This window comes from Pan paniscus, chromosome 16 (assembly GCF_029289425.2).
Source record: "Pan paniscus chromosome 16, NHGRI_mPanPan1-v2.0_pri, whole genome shotgun sequence".
Classification (NCBI taxonomy): Eukaryota; Metazoa; Chordata; class Mammalia; order Primates; family Hominidae; genus Pan; species Pan paniscus.
Window position 1 is genome coordinate 55,682,032 of NC_073265.2, and position 24,023 is coordinate 55,706,054.

Here is a 24,023-nt window from a genome sequence, read left to right on the forward strand (position 1 = left end):
AATGTGATAATAAGTAAAAAGTGGTTGTAGAAATTAAATGAGAGTGAAATATTTTTTAAAAGTTGGAATCATCTAAATGCTAAATGCATATTTAATATTGTTTTGCTATTGTAATCTAATTAGTTAAAAAGAATAACATTTGGGCTGGGGGTGGTGGCTCATGCCTGTAATCCCAGCACTTTAGGAGGCCGAGGCGGGCAGATCACAAGGTCAGGAGATCGAGACCATCCTGGCCAACACAGTGAAACCCCGTCTTTACTAAAAATACAAAAAATTAGCCGGGTGTGGTGGCGGGCGCCTGTAGTCCCAGTTGCTCAGGAGGCTGAGGCAGGAGAATTGCGTGAACCCAGGAGGCGGAGCTTGCAGTGAGCCAAGATGCACCACTGCACTCCAGCCTGGGTGACAGAGCAAGACTCCATCTCCAAAAAAAAATAATAATAATAATAACATTTGATAGTATTTATTGAACACCTACTGTGAGCTAGATGAGTGTGGGTGAGCTCCTTTAGTCTCCTAACAACCCCATGATGTGTTTACTACTGTTAGCCCCATTTTACTGATGAAAAACCTGAAGCTTAAGGCTTTTAAGAAACCTCTCTGGCCAGGCATGGTGGCTCACCCCTGGAATCCCAGCACTTTGGGATGCTGAGCCTGGCGGATCCCAAAGTCAGGAGTTAGAGACCAGCCTGGCCAACATGGTGAAACCCTGTCTCTACTAAAAATACAAAAATTAGCCGGGCATGGTGGCAGGCACCCATAAACCCAGCTACTTGGAAAGCTGAGGCAGGAGAATCGTTTGAACCCGGGAGGTGAAGGTTGCAGTAAACCGAGATTGCGCCATTGCATTCCAGCCTAGGCGACAGGGCAAGACTCTGTCTCCAAAAAAAAGAAACCTCTCCAACTTGACGTGGCTGTTCAGTGGCCAAATAGGGCTTCATACCCAGATAGCCTGACTCCCAGGTTCGGGTCAGGGTACGTTTTTATGTATCATAAAAGCATAGTTGATGAATTCTCAGAAACCGAACACACCATATAACCAGCCCTCAGATCGAGAACAGGGCATTACTAGCACCCAGGAATTCCCCTCCTTCCCTATATTAGGGTTCACCAGAGAAACAGAACCAACAGCAGTTGTGCGTGTGTGTGTGTGTGTATGAGAGGGTTATTGATGTTTATTTTAGGGAATTGGCTCATGTGATTATGGAGGTCTGGTAAGCCTAAAATCTGCAGGGATAAGCCAGCAAGCTGAAGACCCAGGGTAGGGTTGCATGCGGTTCAAGTCCAGAGGCAGGCTACCAGCAGAATTCCTTCTTTTGGGCAGGTCAGTCTTTGTTCTCTTAAGGTTTTCAACTGATTGGCTGAGGCCAATTCACATTATGGACAGTAATTCACTTTAATCTAAGTTTACCAATTTAAATGTTAATCTCATCCAAAAAACCCCCACAAAAACCAAAAACATTTTCACAGAAACACCATGGCCCAGCCAAGTTGACACGTAAAATTAACCATCACACACCCCCTCTTAGTTACTTCCCCCTGAAGGGTAATCACTTTCCTAATTTATAATTGCAAAGATTAGTGTTGCCCTTTTTTGAATTTTCTTTCCTTTTTTTTTTTTTTTTGAGACAGGGTCTCATTGTCACCCAGGCTAGAGTGCAGTGACGCGATCTTGGCTTACTGCGAACTCCGCCTCCCAGGCTCTGGTAATTCTCTCACCTCAGCCTCCTGAGTAGCTGTGATTACAAGCACACGCCACCACGCCTGGCTAATTTTTCTATTTTTTGTAGAGATGGGGTTTCACTATGTTGGCCAGGCTGGTCTCAAACAACTGGGCTTAAGTGATCCTCCCGCCTCGGCCTCCCAGAGTACTAGGATTACAGGTGTGAGCCAGCATGCCTGGCCTTGAATTTTTGATAGATGGAATGACATAGTGTATTAGTCTGTTTTCACACTGGTTTATAAAGAACTGCCCAAGACTGGGTAATTTATAAAGTAAAGAGGTTTAATTGAATTACAGTTCTTTATGGCTGGGGAGGCCTCAGTAAACATACACTCACGGCATAAGGCAAAGGGGAAGCAAGGACCTTCTTCACATGGTGGCAAGAGAGAGAAGTGCCAGTAGGGGAAATGCCAGACACTTATAAAACCATCAGCTCTCATGAGAATTCACTCACTGTCACAGGAACAATGTGGGGAAAACTGCCCCCATGACTCAATCACCTCCCTCTCTCAACACATGGGGATTACAATTTAAGATGAGATTTGGGTGGGAACGCAGAGCCAAACCATATCATATAGTACATACTCTTTTCGTGCCTGGCTTCTTTCACAGAGCACATATACACATTCCTAGAATTTGATTTCCTATAGGTAGTTGAACAGCCTCTCCTAGAGTAACCTGAAGGATTGAGGTATGGGAAGGTATAGAACGCCTTCCCCAAGATGTTGACTGGGGCTATCCCTTGCCACTGGGTCTGCACTGCCGCTCCCCCCCCGCCCCCCCCAACACAGATGGGCTAGCCTGGGGTGGAATCTGGAAGTTGGTAAGCTGTGCTTTTGGCACTCTCTGCCTTCCTCTTTCAGGTCCATTCTCCTTTCCTGTCTTACTACTCCTTATACGCCTAACTCTCAATCCTCAGCCATCCATGGTTTGACTGTTCAGAGACCCATGGTGCCAGTTCTTTTTGTTCTCATATTGCCCCCTGTCCACTGAAGCTCCTCAGCCCCTCAACTTGAACACGCCCCCATTCTTATTCTGTACCTCCTCAGATTACTGTCACATTGACGGACTTGAACCTCAGAGATAGACAACTTTTCCCTTCCCTCCTCTCCTCCTTCCCATATACTTTTCTTATGGATATGGAACTGAGGACCAGAAAGGAAGGTAACTTACCCAAGATCTCATAGATGGGTAAATAGGGGTAGAAGGTGTGGATCAAGGGATTGTATGCAGCCTTTATCTCTAGGTGCTGGTCTCTCTTACCTTGGGTCTGTCTCTTTTGCCTCTCCTTTCCTCTTTCCCTGCTACTTGACTTGTTTCCTACCCTAGTATCATTCCTGCTTGCCAGATGCCACAGGGGAAGGAGAACTTTACAACTCCCTGGGCTCTATGGTAAGAACACCCACCTGCACGGGGACCCTTCCTCTCCTTCCTACAGTGATTGGTTGTCATCCTCTTCCCTTCCTGCAGTGTACCTTCCTGGCAGAGGCAAGGCTGCCATCGAGGCTAGAGCAAGGCTCAGATTGGGTGGCATGCAGTTGTGGCCTATTTCTGTTTGGTGTGTGGCAGTTTGGAGATCCCATTTCTTTATCTGGATATCACCCCCCTACCTCCTCCTGTCATTCCTTAGGCCAGCCTCTAAATTCAGTGACCATCAGGGTTGAAAAGGGCAGTGTGGGGCCTTGAAAGAAGCTCTCTCCTAGGAGTTAGGAGACCTGCCAGCAGTGAACTGTGTGAACTTGTCCCTTTGGACCTCAGTTTTCTCATCTGTAAAATGAGGATTGGATAAGTTGGTCTTCAAGGTCCCTCCCTGGGATACATTTTATGCTGCTGCTTGGTTTAAACCACTGAGCCACAAATGAAAGGTTCCAGTTGCGACAGTGTAATTAGGCTTAGCAGATGGGTGAGATGAGAGGAAGGACATGTTCTTGCCCATAGGATTATCCTTTCCCACCCATTTCCTTGCGCCTTACTGGTGTTTTCGAAAAGCAAATGACAACCCTTGTTTTTCTCTGCATTCCCATTCAAACCTATAATCTTCTTTTATCTTGATGAACTTGTATTTACCGTTAGACAGCCATGATGCAGAGTTCACATTACAGTGTGTGGTTCTAACTCTGCCATGGTGAATGTGATGGAGGTTGGAGCCGATCACAGCTGGTCCCTGGAGAGAGGGCTGTGTGTGTCAGATTTATTGTGCTGCAGCTCCAGTTTTGTTTTGGTTTAGTTTTTAAATCCCCAGTGTCAGTTTTGCTGATTTCAGTTAAAACTAAAGATTGTGAAGGGAGACAGAGACAGGTTCATGCCCTCTGAGTTTTAGAGATTGGTGATATAGTTGTTGGGTGAGGGCCCTCTCTCTTATATCCTTTGCTTAAAACATTTCACCTTGGAAAGGCAGAAATTAGCCTTGTTGAACTTCAACTCCCTCTGCAAGAGGAAGAAATACTGAATACTGTTTCATTATTGATATCTTTTTAATGAGTACTGAAAGCCACTGCAGGATCTTTGTTTCACCTTCAGATAAAATGTTTCATCTTTCATTCTCTGAAAAAAAAAAAATTGAGTATTTTAAGAATAATTAAAGGAAAGGCAGTAGTTTCTGGATCCTGCCGTTGCTGCCTTGGCCTCTCCTCCCTTTTCTCCACTTCCACTCCTCTCCCTCTATATTAGTGTAGAAATGTGTCAAAAATTTCTTGCTTCTTCCATTAGTTTCTATTTTGACCCACCCCAGTGAATGAAATAAGCATAGAATTGTTACTTCTATTTTACGGAAGAGAAATCCTTATTTTTTTGTTGTTTTTATTTTTAAGTTCAGGGGCACATGTGCAGGATGTGCAGATTTGTTAACATAGGTAGACCTGTGCCATGGTAGTTTTCTGCACAGATCATCCCATCACCTAGGTTTTAAGCCCAGCATCTATTAGCTATTTTTCCTGATGCTCTCTCTCCTCCCCCACTGACAGGCCCCAGTGTGTGTTGTTCCCTCCCCTGTGCCCGTGTGTTCTCACCATTCAGTTCCCACTTACTAGTGAGAACATGCGGTATTTGGTTTTGTATACCTGCGTTAGTTTGCTGAGAATAATGACCTCCAGCTCCACCCATGTTCCCGCAAAGGACATGATCTCGTTCCTTTTTATGTCTGCATAGTATTCCATGATATATAGAGGAGAAATCTGAAATGTGGCAAGGTTAAGTGACTTGTCCATGGTCACACAGCTGGTTGATGAACAATTTGGGATAAGAATCCAGGACTCTTGAATACTAGTGATTTGTCAACACGATTCTATCTCCAGTCCTCATACATACACACCTGCCATTAGGAAAATCTTTGCCACCCCAGCCTATAGTCTTTGTCATTTCTCTCACTGGCCAACTTCTGAAAGTACAGGTCAGAAGCCAGTTCATTAGCTGATAGGGTGGGTGGTTAAATGGCAAGGCATAGGAGGTAGAGGAGGGAGAAAGGTAGCACAAAGCTCAGACTTAGTTTTTCCTCCAGAAGGTGTAAGAATTACTTATTTCAAAGAGTCAGAAAAGTGAACAGAGTCAGCATTCCCTTTTCCTTTGCAAATTGATTGAATTTCTATGGCGAGTATTAGCTGCGAGGCAGTGTTAATCTGCTCCAGCAGATCCGTCATCAGATTGATGTGCCGGGGAGACAGGATTGTCTCTGGTGCAAAGGCCTCTTTGTGTAGGGCACACCATCTTTATGTATGATTGAGGCCTGGTGTGTTAAATGCCTCACACTGGGATCTTACCCATGTTTGTCAGTTGCCTCCCTTGAAAGTATTGAGCTTTTTGAAGATAATATAGCATCATGGTTAAGGTAAGACATCGTTCTCTCTGCCTGAATTTGAAACGTGGCTGTGCCACTTAACAGCTCTTTGACCTTTGACATCTTAGTTCACCTGTCTGTGCTTGAGTTTGCTCATCTGTTCTAATTAGGGGCTGTGGATTAAATGACTTAATAAATGTAAAGCACTGAGGAGAGTTACACAGTGTTGTGAGGAAAGCAGTTTTTCTTCCATGCAGCCCTCCTTCCATTCCCCCATCATGCACAGTGTGTGTGTGTGTGTGTGTGTGTGTTGACAGCTTTTGGAATCTGCATTTCTAGCTGGCCTGCTGAGCCTGTCAGGCAGCTGTAACCTCATTCAGGTTTTAGCTGTGGGGTCCATCTACATTTGACATGTGTTTCTAAATGTGGTCCTCAGTAAGCTCCTTTGTGGGGAGACCTTGGAGAAAGGAAACCAGAGAGTGTGCACTGTGCACCCCCAGCCACACATGTTCTGGGTTCCCACACCCTAGGGACTGGGGACACTGCAAGACATAGCCGAACCTTGGATGAAAATATTGAGTAGCTGTCTCAGTTTGCTTGGACTGCTATGATAACATATCATAGACTAAGTAGCTTAGACAACAATAGTTTATTTTCCCACTGTTCTGGAGGCTGAAAGTCTAAGAGCAGGGTGCCAGCATGGTTGGGTTCTGGCAAGAGCCCTCTTCCTGGCTTGCAGACAGCTGCCTTCCTACTGTGTGCTTGCATGGCCTTTCTTTGATGTGTGCAGCAGGTGGGGTGGGGGGGAAATCAGTGAGGAAAATCAGTAACCTCGGCCTTGCATCTTCTTTGGTCCCATGCGTGATGTTATTTGTAAGGCAGTGTCAGATCTCCTCATACATGGAGAGGCATTAAGTCTTCATTTTCCTGTCTTCTAGAGGTTTGGGATAGAGGGTGTGAAGGAAGAGCAGATTATGCTTACTCTATCTTTTAAGCTCAGAACTGGGGTGTGTGTGTTGGCAGGAACACCAACATGATGATGTATAACGAAGGCCTATCTTGTCACCTGTGTCAGTCCAGCCACCCCCCCCCACACACAATTGTCACGGACATGCTTCACCTCCCGGGACTTCAATTTGAAACCCAATGAAATCCAGTGAAACACAGTGGAAACTCTCTTACCACCTTCCTGTTAACCAACTCACAGGAGTGATGAACACTTTTCAGTTCCCTGGATGAAACACTCTTGAGCAATGCCCACAGCATGCTGAATGCACTGCAGGCAGGCTGCTCTCTGCCATACCCACTCGCTTCAGCACCCACTGGCTGAATTATGTGCTTACCAAGAGCCAGCTTGTTCCCAAACCCATTTGTTCAGCTTTAGCTGGTATTGTAGTTAAGTAATGTATTTAGGTATCAGATAAACTGATGAAATGTAACTGCAAATGAAGTGATTTTTTTCCCCCTATGAACACTAGTTAAAAGCTGTGGAAAGACTCATAAGTCCAAGTCACTAAAACACATTACTGTCAAACTAGATGAACATTAAGATTGGGGGAAATCATAAAACTCTAAAATTTTATATGTGATTACTCTGCAAGTAATCACAATATAACTTTAACCAGCTTTAACAAATCAGAATAGGAAATTGTCGACAATGTATTATGTTCTGGTCCATGTGGGAAGGATGATGTGGACCTCTTAACCAGTGGGTCCTCTTTGGACCCTTATTCAAAGAGTCTTGCCCTATGTTAAAGAATGGGCGAATGAATGCAGATTTATATACATTATGTAAAAATAAGAATTTTAGATATGTAATTTTAATGATTTTTTGCTGTGACTTTTTTGATTAACCTGGTTCCTGGACCTGATTACATTGAAAATGAGGATTTCTACTGTTGTGATTCAGTTTAAAGTTGGTTTGATTTCATTTTAGTGAATTTAGGGAATTTTATTTTGCGTATGGTAAAAACAATAAAACCAACAGTAGTGGGGCTTTTTAAACTGGGGTTTTAAAGCAAATTAAGGTGGCTCATTCTGGATTTTAGTAGGTTCTTTTGTTCCTCTCATTGACTTGCAGCATACTGAGTGAGAAAGACCTAATTTTTTCACTTTATAAATGAGGAAATTGAAGCCCTGAGAGGTAAAGCATGTTGGTGATAGTCATCCCGGGTGGCTGGAGTGAAGCGGGCAGAGCCACAGTGGGAGGGGGCCTCCTCTCTAGCCTCCCACTTTGATTCTCTGTCTGGCCCCAGACCTGGAGCTTTCTTTCCATGATAGGAGTACTTCTTTGGGTTGACTTCTCTGGTGACAGTATTGACTTGTGCTCCCCACTTTGGAACAGGACCAACTTGGAGGCCTTGCAGAAGAAGCTGGAGGAGCTAGAGCTTGATGAGCAGCAGCGAAAGCGCCTTGAGGCCTTTCTTACCCAGAAGCAGAAGGTGGGAGAACTGAAGGATGACGACTTTGAGAAGATCAGTGAGCTGGGGGCTGGCAATGGCGGTGTGGTGTTCAAGGTCTCCCACAAGCCTTCTGGCCTGGTCATGGCCAGAAAGGTGAGTTTGCCTTGATTAACAGGTAATTGGATTATTTCTCAGGGTACTTAGAAGCCTGGGGACCAGGGTAGAAGGAAGACTGATTTTACTCAATACCTTTTTGTGCTGTTTGAATTTTTTGTTTGTTTGTTTTTTTTAAGACGGAGTTTCATTCTTGTTGCCCAGGCTGGTGTGCAACCTCCATCTCCTGGGTTCAAATGATTCTCCTGCCTCAGCCTCCTGAGTAGCTGGGATTACAGGCATGCGCCACCATGCATGGCTAATTTTTTTGTATTTTTAGTAGAGACAGGGTTTCTCCATGTTGGTCAAGCTGATCTCGAACTCCTGACCTCAGGTGATACGCCCGCCTCAGCCCCACAAAGTGCTGGGATTACAGGTGTGAGCCACCGTGCCCAGCCATGCTGTTTGAATTTTGAATGCTTGTTATCTATTAGATTATGGATAAACACACTAATGACTGTGTTAGTGTATTAATCCCCATCCCATCTGGAAAATAATAAGTGACTCTTTTTTAGCCTTCTGTGTGCTGTGGAAGGAATGCCAGGGTACCTGTTTATTACTTATCAAGTGCTGGAGAAGCTGCTTTCATTCACCCAGCCCCAGCGATGCACAAAACAAGGATTTCAAGTTGTTTCCCACTTGTGCTCCAGCCCTGCCAGTGAATCCCCTTTATCTTCCTGCATTATAGCATCTGAACTCCTATCATAGCATGTACTTGTAGAGCTGGACTTCCCTTTCCTATCTACCCTTGGTCCTCTTTTGGAATATAGCCCCTTGCTCCAGAGAGGTTGGGCTCTTCAATGTTTTTTTGCACGTGGTGTTCACTCCTGTGCCCATAATTTTTTTGTGTGCTGTTCCTTCTGTCTTTTCAAACAGTGCCCATTTTCTAGGTCCACCTCTTGTCTAGCTTTTACCAGGTGCCCCAGCCCACACTGGTAACCAGTGCATCCATGTTCTCTGACACTCGCTGTCTGTGGGATTTTTTTAGAAGTTCAACCTTACTACGTAACTATTTAATGTGACTGTCACTTGTCTCCCCAGCTGGAACAAGGGAAAATGTTAGGGTGACATAAGGTAGCACCTTAGACTTTGGCTTAGTCTCAACCACATCAGGCTCCTGAGCTCAAGGAAGAATCTTCTGGGCAGCCTAGGTTAGCATACCTGAGTTCCTCATACCCTTCTACTTTCACAACTCTTGAGTGTGAACCAAGTCCTCAAGGTTAATTTCTCTTCATATCTGAGCTCCAAAGCCTCTCTTGGAGTAAGCCCTCCCTTAACTTTGTTCCTGTCTAGGCTCCCAGGAGCCGAGGCACAGCTGGAATAGCCTCCAGTGCCAATGCCTGCCTTAGTACAATGACACTCATTTCTTGGTTGAGCAGAAACTTGTTTGTAACAACTTAACCTGTTTCTCCTCCCTCTACCTTAAAGAGCTTAAACATTTAACAAGACTACATCTTTCATCCCTTCCTCCCTCTTTCTTTCATAAAACCTCTCTTTCTTCCACCTTTCTCCAGCTAATTCATCTGGAGATCAAACCCGCAATCCGGAACCAGATCATAAGGGAGCTGCAGGTTCTGCATGAGTGCAACTCTCCGTACATCGTGGGCTTCTATGGTGCATTCTACAGCGATGGCGAGATCAGTATCTGCATGGAGCACATGGTATGTGACACCCTTTCAGCCTCTGGAGCAATGGCCTTAAGAGTTAGGTGGCTCTGGCCTAATCTTTGGTCTGGGAGGTGACCAGCTACCTCCCTGCTGCTCCTGGGCTCCACATCACTATCTAGGGCATCTGGGAAGTCTAACTGTAGAGCTTGGGATATTCACAAGATGGCAGGCCTCCTTTCTAGGTCCTTGCCTCTCTTGAAGGAAGTGGGCAGTATTCCTGGTGGGTGTACCTAGAGCACCTCTCATAGTTTTTTTGATTCTGATTACCCTAAGATGTGATGTAAGTAAAATCTGGTAAATACAGTTTAAATCCATTTCTTGTGTACAATGCTGTATGCTAGGTGCAAGGCTCTGGGGTTATAAAGATGACATAATCTACTGTAAGGGCAGCCTGAAGGGTTTCTCTGGGTTTCTGTATGATGCACGTTAGTGGAAGGAGAGGGCAATGGAGAGAGAGGGCATTCATGGGCTAATTAATCATATGCATGTTAGCTGCCAGTCATTTTACCACTATGTTCTTGGAGTCCCTCCTTTTCTTCAGATATAAGTCTTCCAACACACTGTGCAACTTAGGGAATTCTGCAAGTATTAGTCTTTGCTTTATTCTCCCTGGGCTGATGGCTTAGAGATGAGGGCTGACGTGAGTCTGCACACTTGGTGGCTGTTGTGCTTTCAGTCCAGTATTGTGTCTCTCAGCTCCTACCCCATTTTATTCCTGATACTTGAGACCTGCCCTTACCTCTAGAATAGGGATCCTGGTGCGCAGCCTTAATGAACTTTAGAAGAACCCTCCTGGGAGGATTCTCTACTTGTGCCTCCATTATTTTGAACCTCTCTTCATTGTAATGATCACGAAGTGCTGCATCCACTGTTATAGGCATCTGCTGACATTTGTGGGTGCCATATGGAACCTAAATCCTAAAAACGTCTTCTGCACATCTAAAGGTTAGAGAAAGTGCTTGTTCCTTCTTTCCTCAATGAGAGCAGAGCATTCTCTGTGGGAAGCATATGAACATTTCTGGCTTGGTCCTAGTGCTTGGCCTGGGGTGCCGATTATTTTCTGCTTGGGTCTTGGCTTCCCCTCAGGGAGCTGTTTCTTATCCCTTGGGTCTCTTGTGTTCATTTTTTTTTTTTTAATTTTATTTATTTTTATTTTTTAGGGTGATGAAGGGTTTTTTCCCCTTTCTTTTTTTTTCTTTTCTTTTTCTTTTCTTTTTTTTTTTTTTAGACAGAGTCTCGCCCTGTCACCCAGGCTGGAGTGCAGTGGTGCGATGTTGGCTCACTGCAACCTCCACCTCCCAGGTTCAAGCGATTCCCCTGCCTCAGCTTCCAGAGTAGCTGGGATTACAGGTGCGCACCACCACGCCCCGCTAATTTTTTTCTATCATTAGTAGAGATGGGGTTTCACCGTGTTGGCCAGGCTGGTCTCGAACTCCTGACCTCATGATCTGCCCGCCTCGGCCTCCCAAAGTGCTGGGATTACAGGCATGAGCCACCGTGCCCAACCAATCTTTTTATTTTTCTTACGTTGACCTCTTTTGAGATACTAGGAGGCTTCTTCATTTACATTGACCTTTTTTGAGATGCTAGGTGGCATCCTTATTCTGGAATTCTTTATTCACTTTGAACTTATAGATGTTGATCACATCTCTTGTGCCCTTGCTATGTCCTCCCCTTCCTTCAAGCCTTCCTCCTCCTTCAGGAGAAAATGACACTGGAAATGACTGGAGTTGGTTTCCCATTCTCTTAGCCCATTTCCAGTGACTGCGGGTCAGTTTTTCCCCCCATGGATTTGGCTCTCTGGAAATAGTGAGATGTTCCTGCACAAGTCTCTGGAGTTATCGCGGAGAGCATGAGACTGGGAGGGGAAAATGTTTCAAGGGCCAAGCACAGTGTCTGGCACCTGTTAGGTGGTATGTGTTGAGTGACTGAATGAGAGTGGCCAGGATGGGGAAGACCTGGTCAGGCTTGGGACTCGATGGGGGAGGGTTAGGCCTTGGAGCCTGCCATAGGACCTTTTGGCCCTGGGTGTACATAGACCCAGAGGGCAGCTAGAATAGTCAGTCAGTGGTAGTGAAGAGGCTCAGGTGCTGCTGGAGCGTCTAGATGGGACCATGTAGGAAGCAGCTGTGGCTTGAAGACCAGGCAGCCATGAGAGCCAGAGTGGCTTTCTGCTTCAGCTCTGGGCACTCTCAGCCCTTCCTTGTTCCTGAGCAGGTCCTGTTGCAGGAAAGGCCCTGCCCTGGCTTCCTCTGGATGGAAAATTCTGACTCTGGGCTGCTGCTTCCCTTGGACCTTCTGCTTTGCCTTAGCTTCAGTATTTCAAAGGTGTTGTCAGGTAGAGAGACCTCTGTTCGATAGCCACATCCCAGCTTCTGAAGGTCTTTGGTCCTCTCTCTGTCACAGTCTTTGCATGAGTTTTGTGTCATCATGAATATTATTTTCCCAACACTTTATTATGAAAATTTTCACAGGCTGGGCATGGTGGCTTAATGCCTGTAATTCCAGCACTTTGGGAGGCTGAAGTGAGCAAATCACCTGAGTTCAGGAGTTCAAGACCAGCCTGGCCAACATGGTGAAAACCCATCTCTATTAAAAATTACAAAAATGGCCAGACACGGTAGCTCACGCCTGTGATCCCAGCACTTTGGGAGGCTGAGGCGGGCAGATGACCTGAGGTCAGGAGTTCGAGACCAGCTTGACCAGCATGGAGAAACACCGTCTCTACTAAAAATGCAAAATTAGCCAGGCGTGGTGGCACATGCCTGTAATCCCAGCTACTTGGGAGGCTGAGGCAGGAGAATCACTTCAACCCGGAAGGTGGAGGTTGTGGTGAGCTGAGATTGTGTCATTGCACTCCAGCCTGGACAACAAAGGCAAAACTCAGTCTCAAAAAAAAACATTACAAAAATTAGCTGGCGTGGAGGCAGGTGCCTATAATCCCAGCTACTCAGGAAGCTGAGGCAGGAGAATCACTTGAAACCAGGAGGCAGAGGTTGCAGTGAGCTGAGACCACCCCATTGCACTCCTGCCTGGGTGACAAGAGCAAAACTCCATCTCAAAAAAAAAAAAAAAAAATTCAAGCATGCAGGAAAACCTGAAGGAAGTGTACACGTACACCCACCACCTAGATTCTACAACTTATGTTTTGAGATATTTGGTTTACCACATATCCATTGCTCCGATCAATTTTGGGGGGTACGTGGGGTTCTGTTTTTGTTTGTTTGTTTTTGAGACAGGGTCTTCCACTGTTGCCCATGCTGGAGTACAGTGGTGCAATCTCAGCTCACTGCAACCTCTGCCTCCTGGGCCCAAGCGATCTTCCCACCTCAGCCTCCTGAGTAGCTGGGACTACAGGCACATGCCACTATGCCTGGCTCATTTTTATATTTTTAGAAGAAATGGGGCTTCACTATGTTGCCTGTGCTGGTCTTGAACTCTTGGGCTCAAGCAATCCGCCTGTCTCAGCCTCTCAAAGTGCTGGGATTAGAGGTGTGAGCCACCACACCTGGCCCTGGGAATGTGTTTTAAAGTAAATTTGTGTCATCAGCATTGGTTGAGCCCTATCTTCTAAAGCACTCAGCCAGGGGCTGATCTTTCCTAGAAATAAGCTCTGTGTGCACTGCCCAGTCTGAATTTTGAGACCCAAGGAGGGAAATTAATGCTCTCTGATCAGAACAGGAATGCTTTTGTCTTTGGGGAAGTAGATTCCTGCTCAGGTGGTAGCTGAGCAACCGGAGAACTAGGGACCCAGAGTTAATGGTTCTTGTGCAGGAATAAAAGCTTTTGAACTGTTATTTTCATAAAGCATTTGTCTCTTCCATAGAAAACCTTCACAAAAGCACCATTGACTTAGTTAATAATTGGCTTCTAAAAATAAGCACAATTTCAGCAGCTTAAGGCAAGGACTTGGCAACAGTGAATTAGAATTAGAGAGTTGTATGGTTAGTTGCAGGCAACCCTGGGGAATCCTGACTGGCGTATGCCCCTTACACTTTGTAACTCCATCGTTCACACTATACTCTGCTTGTAGCTCTGTGGAGGTTAAAGGGAAGAGAGCCAATGTTTCCTTTTTGTTTTAAAATTAACTGATTAATTTTACAGATACGGTCTTGCTCTGTTGCCCAGGCTGGAGTGTGGTGGCATGATCATAGGTCACTATAACTTTGAGCTTCTGGGCTCAAGCAGTCCTCCCGCCTTAGCCTCCCAAGTAGCAGGAGGACAACAGATGTGCATCACCATGCCCAGCTAATTTTTATTTTTTGTAGAGATGGAGTCTCACTACTCTGTGGCCCAGGCTGGTCTTGAACTCCTGGCCTCAAGCAGTCCTCCTGCCTTGGCCTCTCAAAGATTTGGGATTACAGGCATGAGCCACTGTACCTGGTTTGTTTTTTCCTTTTTAATAGAGATATTTCTCTTACCAACCCCCAGGGGAAGTGTAAACCAAGACAGTTATCTGGGCTGCCCCCTGTCCTAGGCTGCATTTAGGGTCAGTTGAGAGGTAGTGCTGTCTGGGCGCAGTGACTCACACTTGTAATCCCAGCACTTTGGGAGGCTGAGGCAGGAGAATTGCTTGAGCCCATGAGTTCGAGACCAGCCTGGGCAACAAAGTGAGGCTCCCCATCTACTAAAAAAATCAAAAATAGCTGGGTGGGGTGGCACATACCTGTGGTCCCAACTACACGGAAGGCTGAGGCAGGAGGATCACTTCCTCCTCTGAGCATCAGTAGCATTGTCTGTTCTCTTCATTCAACTGTTTGTTCCCTGCCTTGTTTCAGAGGAGGATTTAAAATGCCTTACCTCTTATGAATATATTCTGTCTCCCTAAGGAGAGAGTGTGTTCTATCTTTATCTTACAGGTTTAAAAAAAAGACAAAAAAAAAAAAAAACAAAAACCTAGTTCTTACATATACAGAGGCATTTGATAAATGATAGAAGATGATGATAACTGCTCAATATAGACAGGATACTTTAGAAAATTTGTTTTGAGTTTTCAGGAATTAGGTCTACATCTGAGAGTAATTTTAAGTTGCAAGTGGTCACTGGCTACACCTGAAGCCATAGGGGAAATTAACCTATTTCTGCCTTGATACATCAGGATCCCCTTAGTGAGGCATTTCTTCAAGATCGCAGGTTAAAATGTAGAACCCCTTAATGGGAGCCCCTGGTATGTGAGCCCTGCAGAGCCTGGCTTCACACCATACTTGCATCCTCTCTTGTGCTCTCTTTCCACTGCCTCTGTCCGGCACCCCATTCATGTCATCTCATCTCCTTACCAGTCTCTCTGCCTCCAGAGTCTTGTTTGTCTCCCTCAGCTGCTGTGATTCTCATCTTTAAACACTCAGGTTGGATTCTTTTACTTCTGACTCCATAAAGTCAAGTCCCGGTTCCTTGGTGGGGTTCTGGTCACAGCCGGCCATTTCTAGCTTGATCTGTCACTGCATCTCTTCATGCACCAACAGTGAAATGACCACATCATCCCAGGAGTACTCAGCAACGTGATGCATCCCTGCTTTGATCTTATTGCAGTGCTCTGTTCTTCTCTCCCTTTTCTCCTCCCCTTTTCCAGGTATAGAAATCATGTTCATCCTTTGAGTAATATTCAGCTCAAATGCCATCTTTTAAGTGAAGTCAGAATTACTTCTCCCTTCTTCTGCATGTCTGTATCACTTTCTTAGGCAGTTATGGTTTCATTGTAATGTTGGGAAAAACTCCCAGACCATGTTTTTCCTTTACTGTCACACCACAGCAATCAACACAGAAGACTTATGTGACCAAAAGTGTGGAGGGATTTTCTCTACACTCTAAGCAGTGGACACCAGCTGGGTGTCCTCCTGTTTAATTCTGACACTACCAGATGATCATGTCAGATCCCGTGGGTTCAGGGCTCAGTCCCCAAGACTGCACCACCGGTTGCCAGTCTGGGCCTCCAAAACGTCTGACTGACTGGCTTTAAGTTGAGACTCCCATGATCCTATCTTTGAGTTCGATTAATTTGCTGGATTGGCACACAGAACTCAGGGAAACACTTAATTTTACTGGTTTATTATAAAGGACATTGCAAAGGATACAGATGAAGAGACACATAGGACAAGGTATGGGAGTGGGGTACGAAGCTTCCATGCCTTCCCTGGGCGCACCACCCTCCAGGAACCTCCATGTGTTCAGCTGTCCTGAAGTTCTCTGAACCCAGCCTTCTGGGGTTTTTTTGTGTGTGTATTTTTTTTTTTTTTTTTTGAGACAGAGTCTCGCTGTGTTGCCCAAGCTGAGTGCAGTGGTGCGATCTCGGCTCACTGCAAGCTCTGCCTCCCAGGTTCATGCCATTCTCCTGCCTCAGCCTCAGCCGAAAGTTATCACTTGAAAGAATAGTTAGAACATTGTCACTAACTGGTCTGGTATTCTCGTTCTTAGGATGGAGGTTCTCTGGATCAAGTCCTGAAGAAAGCTGGAAGAATTCCTGAACAAATTTTAGGAAAAGTTAGCATTGCTGTGAGTATGTTATGAAGTTTTTCTTCTAAGTTCCTCATTGATAAGTTAATGAGTCAGTAAGAAATGGACAAGAGGAAGATGGGAAGTCAATGAGGGGAAAGTTTATAAGAAAAGTGGTATTTTCTCACTAGACTCTTCCCTGTCTGGAGTCTATATACACTATTCTCTCTCGCATTAGAATGAGAAAAATGACTTTCTTTATATTAAAATCTGTATGTCTTGAAAAACAGGGGCCAGGCACAGTGGCTCGCACCTGTAATCCCAGCACTTTGCGAGGCCAAGGCGGGAGGACTGCTTGAGCCCAGGAGTTCAACTCCAGCCTAGGCAACATGATGAGACCTCGCTTCTACAAAAAAATAAAAATAAATAGCTGGGCGTGGTGGTGCACACGTGTAGTCCCAGCTACTTGGGAAGCTGAGGTGGGAAGATCACTTGAGAGGCTGCAGTAAGCCATAATCCATGATTGTGCCATTGCACTTTAGTCTGGGCGACAGAGTGAGACCCTGTCTCAAAACAAAACAACTCTTTATACCATGTAAAAAGATGGTTGCTTGATAAGGCAGGTTAAGAAAATGAAACAAAAGAGTAAAAAATAAGGGGCCGGGCACGGTGGCTCATGCTTGTCATCCCAGCACTTTGGGAGGCGGAGGCGGGCAGATCACCTGAGGTCGGGAGTTCGAGACCAGCCTGACCAACATGGAGAAACCCCCATCTCTATTAAAAATACAAAATTAGGCGGGGGTGTTGGTGCATGCCTGTAATCCCAGCTACTCGGGAGGCTGAGGCAAGAGAATCGCTTGAACCCGGGAGGGGGTGGTTGTGGTGAGCTGAGATCACGCCACTGCACTCCAGCCTGGACAACAAGAGCAAAACTCTGTCTCAAAAAAAAAAAAAAAAAGCCCAGGCACTGTGGCTCACACCTGTAATCCCAGCACTTTGGCAGGCCAAGGCGGGTGGATCACCTGAGGTTGGGAGTTCGAGACTAGCCCGACAAACATGGAGAAACCCCGTCTCTACTAAAAATACAAAATTAGCCGGGGGTGGTAGCGCATGCCCGTAATCCCAGCTACTCAGGGGGCTGAGGCAGGAGAATCACTTGAACTCGGGAGGTGGAGGTTATGGTGAGCCGAGATCGCGCCATTGCATTCCAGCCTGGGCAACAAGAGTGAAACTCCGTCTCAAAGGAGGAAGGCAAATTTGTGATGATGATAAATGAAGTATTTTCCTAGAGTATTTTAAAATAGATTGAGTATTTTTCTAATCACCAGTATTTTCTCTTCTTTTACATTCCCTTTCCTCTAGGTAATAAAAGGCCTGACATATCTGAGGGAGAAGCACAAGATCATGCACAGAGGTAAGAAGTTATTTGCTAGTTATTTTGCTTTGAATTTTAGATATAATCCAAAGGTGGTTGCTTCCTCTTTTTTGTATGTTTTGTTTTCGTGTAAAAGCCTTTTAATAACATGTTAAATCTTTTATTAAAAGTCTTTGTTTAGTTTGGTGGCTGAGGCAGCAACTCCTACCCTCTTTTTGGTCTTGCTACACTTATTGCCTATAGCTGTGATGGACAATAGTCATAGTCACCCTGGAAGCCCAGCTAAGAGCCTCAACCAGCACTTAGTTACCCAGTCTCCAGTGTCACTATTCACTGGAACAGTGAACAATGCATATGTGTATGCCTAAAGCCAGGACTGGCCAGCTGCATATGAGTTTTACTATAAAAGAAACTGATTTATTGCTGGGTGCAGTGGCTCATGCCTGTAATCCCAGCACTTTGGGAGGCCGATGGGGGTGGATCATGAGGTCAGGAGTTCGAAACCAGCCTGACCCAACATGGTGAAACCCCCCTCTACTAAAAATACAAAAATTAGCCGCCAGCCATGGTGGTGAGCACCTGTAATCCCAGCTACTTGGGAGGCTGAGGCAGGAGAATTGCTTGAACCTGGGAGGCGGAGGCTGTGGTGAGCCGAGATTGCACTGTTGCACTCCAGCCTGGGCGGCAGAGCGAGACGCAATCTCAAAACAACAACAAGAAGAAGAACAAAACACATTAAAAAAAGAAAGAAACTGATTTATTTTAATAAAGGTACACATACACTTAACCATGTGACCATACCATCTTAGGCATTTGTCCAAGATAAAATATAACATGCATCCACACAAATGTTTAAAGAAGCTGTATTTCTTGTAGAAACAACTGAAATGTCCTTCAACAGGCAAAGAGAGAAACAAATTGTAGTATATCTATACAACAGAATACTCTTCAACAATAAAAATGAACAGACTACTGATAACACCTAACTTTGAATTTCAGGAACATTTATGCTGAGTGAAAGAAGGCAGACACAAAACAGCCCAAGCTATTTCCATTTATGTGAAATTACAGAGAGAATAACAACAAATCCATAGTGGCAGAAAGTAGATCAGTGGTTGCCTTGAGGGGTCTAGGGAGAGATTAAAGGAGCATGAAGGAACTTTTTGGGGTGACACAAATGTTACATCTTTTTTTTTTTTAAGAGCACACATCCACTTCTATTTATTGACTTCTCATTAGTTTAAATCCTTGAAGGGGGCTGGGCGCGGTGGCTCATACCTGTAATCCCAGCATTTTGGGAGGTCGAGGCGGGCAGATCACCTGAGGTCAGGAGTTTGAGACCACCCTGGCCAACATGGCGAAACCTCGTCTCTGCTAAAAGTACAGAAAATTAGCCGGGCGTGGTGGCGGGTGCTTGTAATCCCAGCTAATCAGGAAGCTGAGGGAGAAGCTTGAACCTGGGAGGCAGAGGTTGCAGTGAGCCAAGATTGCGCCACTGTACTCCAGCCTGGGTGACAAGAGCAAGACTCCGTCTCAAAACAAACGAACAAACAAAAAACATTTTGGCTAACACGATGAAACCCTATTTCTACTAAAAATATAAAAAATAGCCGGGCGTGGTGGTGAGTGCCTGTAGTCCCAGCTACTCGGGAGGCTGAGGCAGGAGAATGGTGTCAATCCAGAAGGTTGGAGCTTGCAGCCAGCAGAGACTGCGCACCACTGCACTCCAGCCTGAGCGACAGAGTGAGACTCCGTCTCAAAAAAAAAAAATCCTTGAGGGGTACAGCATCACTTGGATTCTGTTTCCAATAGCCATAGTAGGAAGAGTGCTTCAGAATTTGGCACAAACTATGCCCCTGGTTCTGTGGGCCCGAGTTACCTTTCTCCAGATTACTCCGGTGTTGTTTGGTTTGCCACCAGGAGTCACTGTGTTGTTCTTTGCTTTGTATACATAAGCACATCTCTTGCCCAAATAGAATTCTGTTTCATCTCGGGCATAAACACTTTCAATTTTAGGAAGAACTGCCTGCTCCCATTGGTTCTGGATACCCTGCTTATAGCCAGCAAAAATGGCCTTGCACCACAGCCTTCCACATATTTCCTTTTAGAAGTCCTGTTCCCAGCAGGCCTCCATGGCATCCAAGATGGCGGGAAGTGCAAATGTTATATCTTGACAATGGTGATGTATACATGGCTATATACATTCGTTGAAAGTCAACTGTCCGCTAATGTGACTGCATTTTATAGTATGTAAATTATACCTCAGTATAGTTCCTTTTTAAGAAGATGAAGCCAGAGGACAGGAAATTGGTAAACATAGTGCTGTCGGCCATGTCCCTTCAGCCACAGCACTGCCAACACTGACTGGTGTTGAGAGGAGAGCTGAAGAGATGAGTGGACTAGGGTGGGCTGTTGGAACTGACTGGATAGCTTACAAGCCCTGTAGATTAGGTGATACATCACTGGTGAGCAAGCTGAGCACTGAGTGGAGCCACCTTTGACATGGCTGACTCCTGGATGCATCTTTTTTTTTTTGACGTCCCCCTTCTCTCCCCTAGTGTTCCTTTTGTTAGTCTAACTTCTTCCAGATACTGATCTTTCAGGTCTTCAGTTAGAGGTCACTTAATTATGACAGTGTTTGCAAGTGTTGGAGGGTGGTTCTGATTCAGTAGGTCTGGGGTAGGGCACAGGGACCTGAAAATTTAGAAATAGGCAATTAGCTGGGCGTAGTGGCTCACGCATAGTAATCCCAGCACTTTGGGAGGCCGAGGCGGGCGGATCACTTGAGGTCAGGAGTTTGAAACCAGACTGGCCAACATGGTGAAACCCCGTCTCCACTAAAAACACAAAAATTAGCTGCGTGTGGTGGCGTGTGCCTGTAATCCTGGCTACTCAGGAGGCTTAGGCAAGAGTATTGTTTGAACCTGGGGGGCGGAGGTTGCAGTAAGCTGAGATCATGCCATTGCACTCTGGCCTGGGCGACAGAGACTCTGTCTCAAAAAAAAAAAAAAAAAAAAAAGTTTAATTGTAAAAAATATATACATAAAATTTACCATTTTCTCAAGTTTTCAGTGTATAGTTCAGAGGCATTAAGTACATTCACATTCTTGTGCAGCCATCACCACCATCCATCTCCAGAACTTTTTTCATCTTACAGACCTCAAGCTGTGTCCATGTAACAACTCTCACTGGGCGTGGTGGCTCACACCTATAATCCCAGCACTTTGGGAGGATGAGGTGGGCAGATCACCTGAGGTCAGGAGTTCGAGACCAGACTGGCCAACATGGCGAAACCCCCCATCTCTACTAAAAATACAAAAATTAGCCAGGTGTGGTGGCACACGCCTGTAATCCCAGGTACTTGGGAGGCCGAGGCATGAGAATCACTTGAACCTGGGAGACAGAGGTTGCAGTGAGCTGAGATTGTGCCACTGCACTCCAGCCTGGGCAGCAGAGCAAGACTCCATCTCAAAAAAAACAAAAAACAAAAAACCCCACTATTTCTCCCTTTCCCCATCCATTGGAAACCATCAATCTACCTTCTGTCTCTATGAGTTTGACTGCTCTAGGTACCTCATATGAGTGGAATTATACAGTATTTGTCCTTTAGGGACTGGCTTGTTTTAGTTAGAATAATGTCTTCAAGGTTCATCCATGTTGTATGATGTGCTAGACACTGGTTCTTAAGTAAGTGCTGGTTCTAATGCTGTGGTCCATAGCCGCATTTTGGGAAACACTGCATTGGGGGTAGAGTGAGTAGCTAGGTGGGCTGTCTAGAAAGAGGAGTAATGGCAGCTTGTCCTAGTGGGATTTGTGGGGAGAAAAGAAATAGAAAATGAAGCACAAAGAAGAATGTTGTGCAAGTGTTCCCTCTCATTCCAGGGAAAATTTCTCAAAATATTGAAAGATTTCTGTCCATGGCAGACTTGTAGTTGGAATTTGCATGACCAGCTTATAGCTTGTACATATGGTTCAGTTTTGTGCATCTATTAATTTCAACCTGGGCCACCAAACTGCATTGTTAAGAACTAGAGACTATTGGCTGGGCGCAGTGGCTCACGCCTGTAATCCCAACACTTGGGGAGGCCGAGGTGGGTGAATCACAAGGTCAGGAGTTCAAGACCAGCCTGGCCAACATGGTGAAACCCCCGTCTCTACTAAAAATACAAAAAATTAGCTGGGCGTGGTGGCGGATGCCTATAATCCCAGCTACTAGGGAGGCTGAGGCAAGAGAATTGCTTGAACCTGGGAGGCAGAGGTTGCAGTGAGCTGAGATTGCGTCACTGCACTCCAGCCCAGGCAACAGTGCGAGACTCTGTCTCAAAACAAAACAAAACAAAACAAAAAAAAACAAAAAAAAACAACCAAAAGCATTCAGAGAGAGGACAACCATTTTGGAAAACAGGTATTAAAATTTCTTGTTAAATTATACCACCATGAACTGCACTCCTTGGCATTTACCTAAGATAAATGAAAACATTTGCTCATGCAAGGACTTGCTACACAAATATTCATAGCAGCTTTATTTATAATTGCCCAAAATTAGAAGCAACAAAAATATTATTATCAGATGAGTGGGTACATTTTGGTGTATTCAAACAATGGAGTACAACTCAGGAATAAAACTATTGATACATATAACTTCGATGAATCTCAAAAACATGCTAAGTGCAAGAAGCCCTGTACAAAAGAGTACATACTGTGAGAGCCTGCTAATACGAAATTTTAGAACAGACAATCCACAGTAACATATAGCAGATCAGTGGCTGCCTGAGGGTTTAGAGGTAGGGATAGTTTAACATCAAAGTGCATAAGGGAACTTTTTTGGAGTAATAGAAACACTAAATCTTGTTTGTGGTAATAGGTTCACAGGTGTGAACATTTTTGAAAATGCATGAAAGTATACACTTAAAATGCTAACTGTAGGCTGGGTGCGGTGGCTCACGCCTGTAATCCCAGCACTTTAGGAGGCCGAGGTGGGTGGATCACCTGAGGTCCTGAGTTTGAGACAAGCCTGGCCAACGTGGTGAAACCCTTGTCTACTAAAAATACAAAAATTAAGCCGGGCGTGGTGGTGGGCGCCTATAATCCCAGCTACTTGGGAGGCTGAGGCAGGAGAATGGCTTGAACCTGGGAGGCAGAGGTTGCAGTGAGCCAAGATCGTGCCATTGCACTCCAGCCTGGACAACAAGAGCAAAACTCTGTCTTTAAAAAAAAAAAAAAAAAAATGCTAAATATAGAAAGCCACCTGCTTTCTAATTGTACTGGCTGCCATCTTGTCTTCTTTCTACTGACAAGAAAGTATCAATAAGAGGTAGTGATTGGTTTTAGGGGGAAACAGTTTTTCTAGCAGTTTAGTCCTTAATCTGTGGCTTCTTAAGACCTCTGAGTTCCATGTTAGAATATTTTAATGTATTAGTTTCTAGGAAATAGGAGTAGCTGAAAGGAGAGGAGGAGTGAACATTCTTAAGCATGGAGTTATGTTCTAGGCTGCGATTGACATATGTAGTCTACCACTATGCAAGGACGAGTGAGGTCAGTGTTGTAGGAACATCTGGTGGATTAAAGGCATCCCATCATCTGTGAAGTGGAGTCCGCCTGCCTACTCAGAGGTTGCTGTGAGGATTAAGAAATTACATATGGAAAGCAACTGGCAAAGTGTTTTGCGTATAGAAAGCTCTAACATGCTAATTGCCTTCCCCGTTTCTTTATATAATTTATAAGGAAACTAAAAACCAGAGATTAAAACCTGAGCTTTGGTTTCTATATGTGTAAAATATAGTTCTTATGTTTGTCTCTCATTAACCTGTAAGTTTCTTCAAATCTGGGAACATGTCTAATTGCTGTGTATATATCTTCAGTCCTGAAGATGATAGTAGAAAACAGTTCTTCTTTGAAGGTTTGTTACATGGATGGATGTATGATTAACTTGTGCCAGAACACACAGGAGTCAACAGTGAAACTGGGCCAAGGACCCATGTCTCTTACTCTTAACACAGTGTTTCTTTCTAGTCCTGTGTTTTTCTGTACTATGTACCTACTATGGATCATGCCCTGTGTTTTTCAATGAAGACCTCTAACTTTATTTCCATTCCAAGGAGAGGGAGGTTTCAGCACACTCCTGGAACAACCAGCTTTCTTTTCCCTTCCGCCTAGTGCTGCCCCCACCTGCTTAGGGCTTTCTTTTTTGGCTTCACCAATTGTTGCTCTTTGGCATGAAGAGCTGCTTTGTGAGCCAGATGGGTCTCTGAACAGATGTCTTTGATGGAGAGTTTACCACTTGCACAGCCAAGAAAGGGAAGTCACTAGAAGGACTTCTGTGTGGGCTGGCCTGGCTGCTCAGCATTTCAGACTCCTGTTGTTTACAAGTCTTCTCCAGAAACCCTGGAAGAATTAACTGTAAGGCCTGGACTATGGAATGGTACCTGTGCACCAGCAATTCCTGAGCAAGCAGCACAGTGAGTAGATGATTCCTGGAAACCTGAGTTCAGGTGAAAATGAGAGA

The 24,023-nt window shown here is 45.0% G+C and overlaps 1 protein-coding gene and 1 pseudogene across 1 annotated transcript in view; one reads left to right on the forward strand and one right to left on the reverse strand.

Annotated features, from left to right (window-relative positions):
• Positions 1–24,023, forward strand: part of MAP2K1 (mitogen-activated protein kinase kinase 1) — a 101,788-nt gene that overhangs the window by 39,806 nt on the left and 37,959 nt on the right. Inside the window, exons 2-5 of the mRNA XM_003827992.6 lie at positions 7,837–8,047; positions 9,562–9,708; positions 16,126–16,203; positions 17,506–17,557. Coding sequence (XP_003828040.1) covers positions 7,837–8,047; positions 9,562–9,708; positions 16,126–16,203; positions 17,506–17,557 — 488 coding nt within the window. The remainder of the gene's footprint in view (positions 1–7,836; positions 8,048–9,561; positions 9,709–16,125; positions 16,204–17,505; positions 17,558–24,023) is intronic.
• LOC106633829 (large ribosomal subunit protein eL33-like) lies at positions 19,133–19,851 on the reverse strand (annotated as a pseudogene).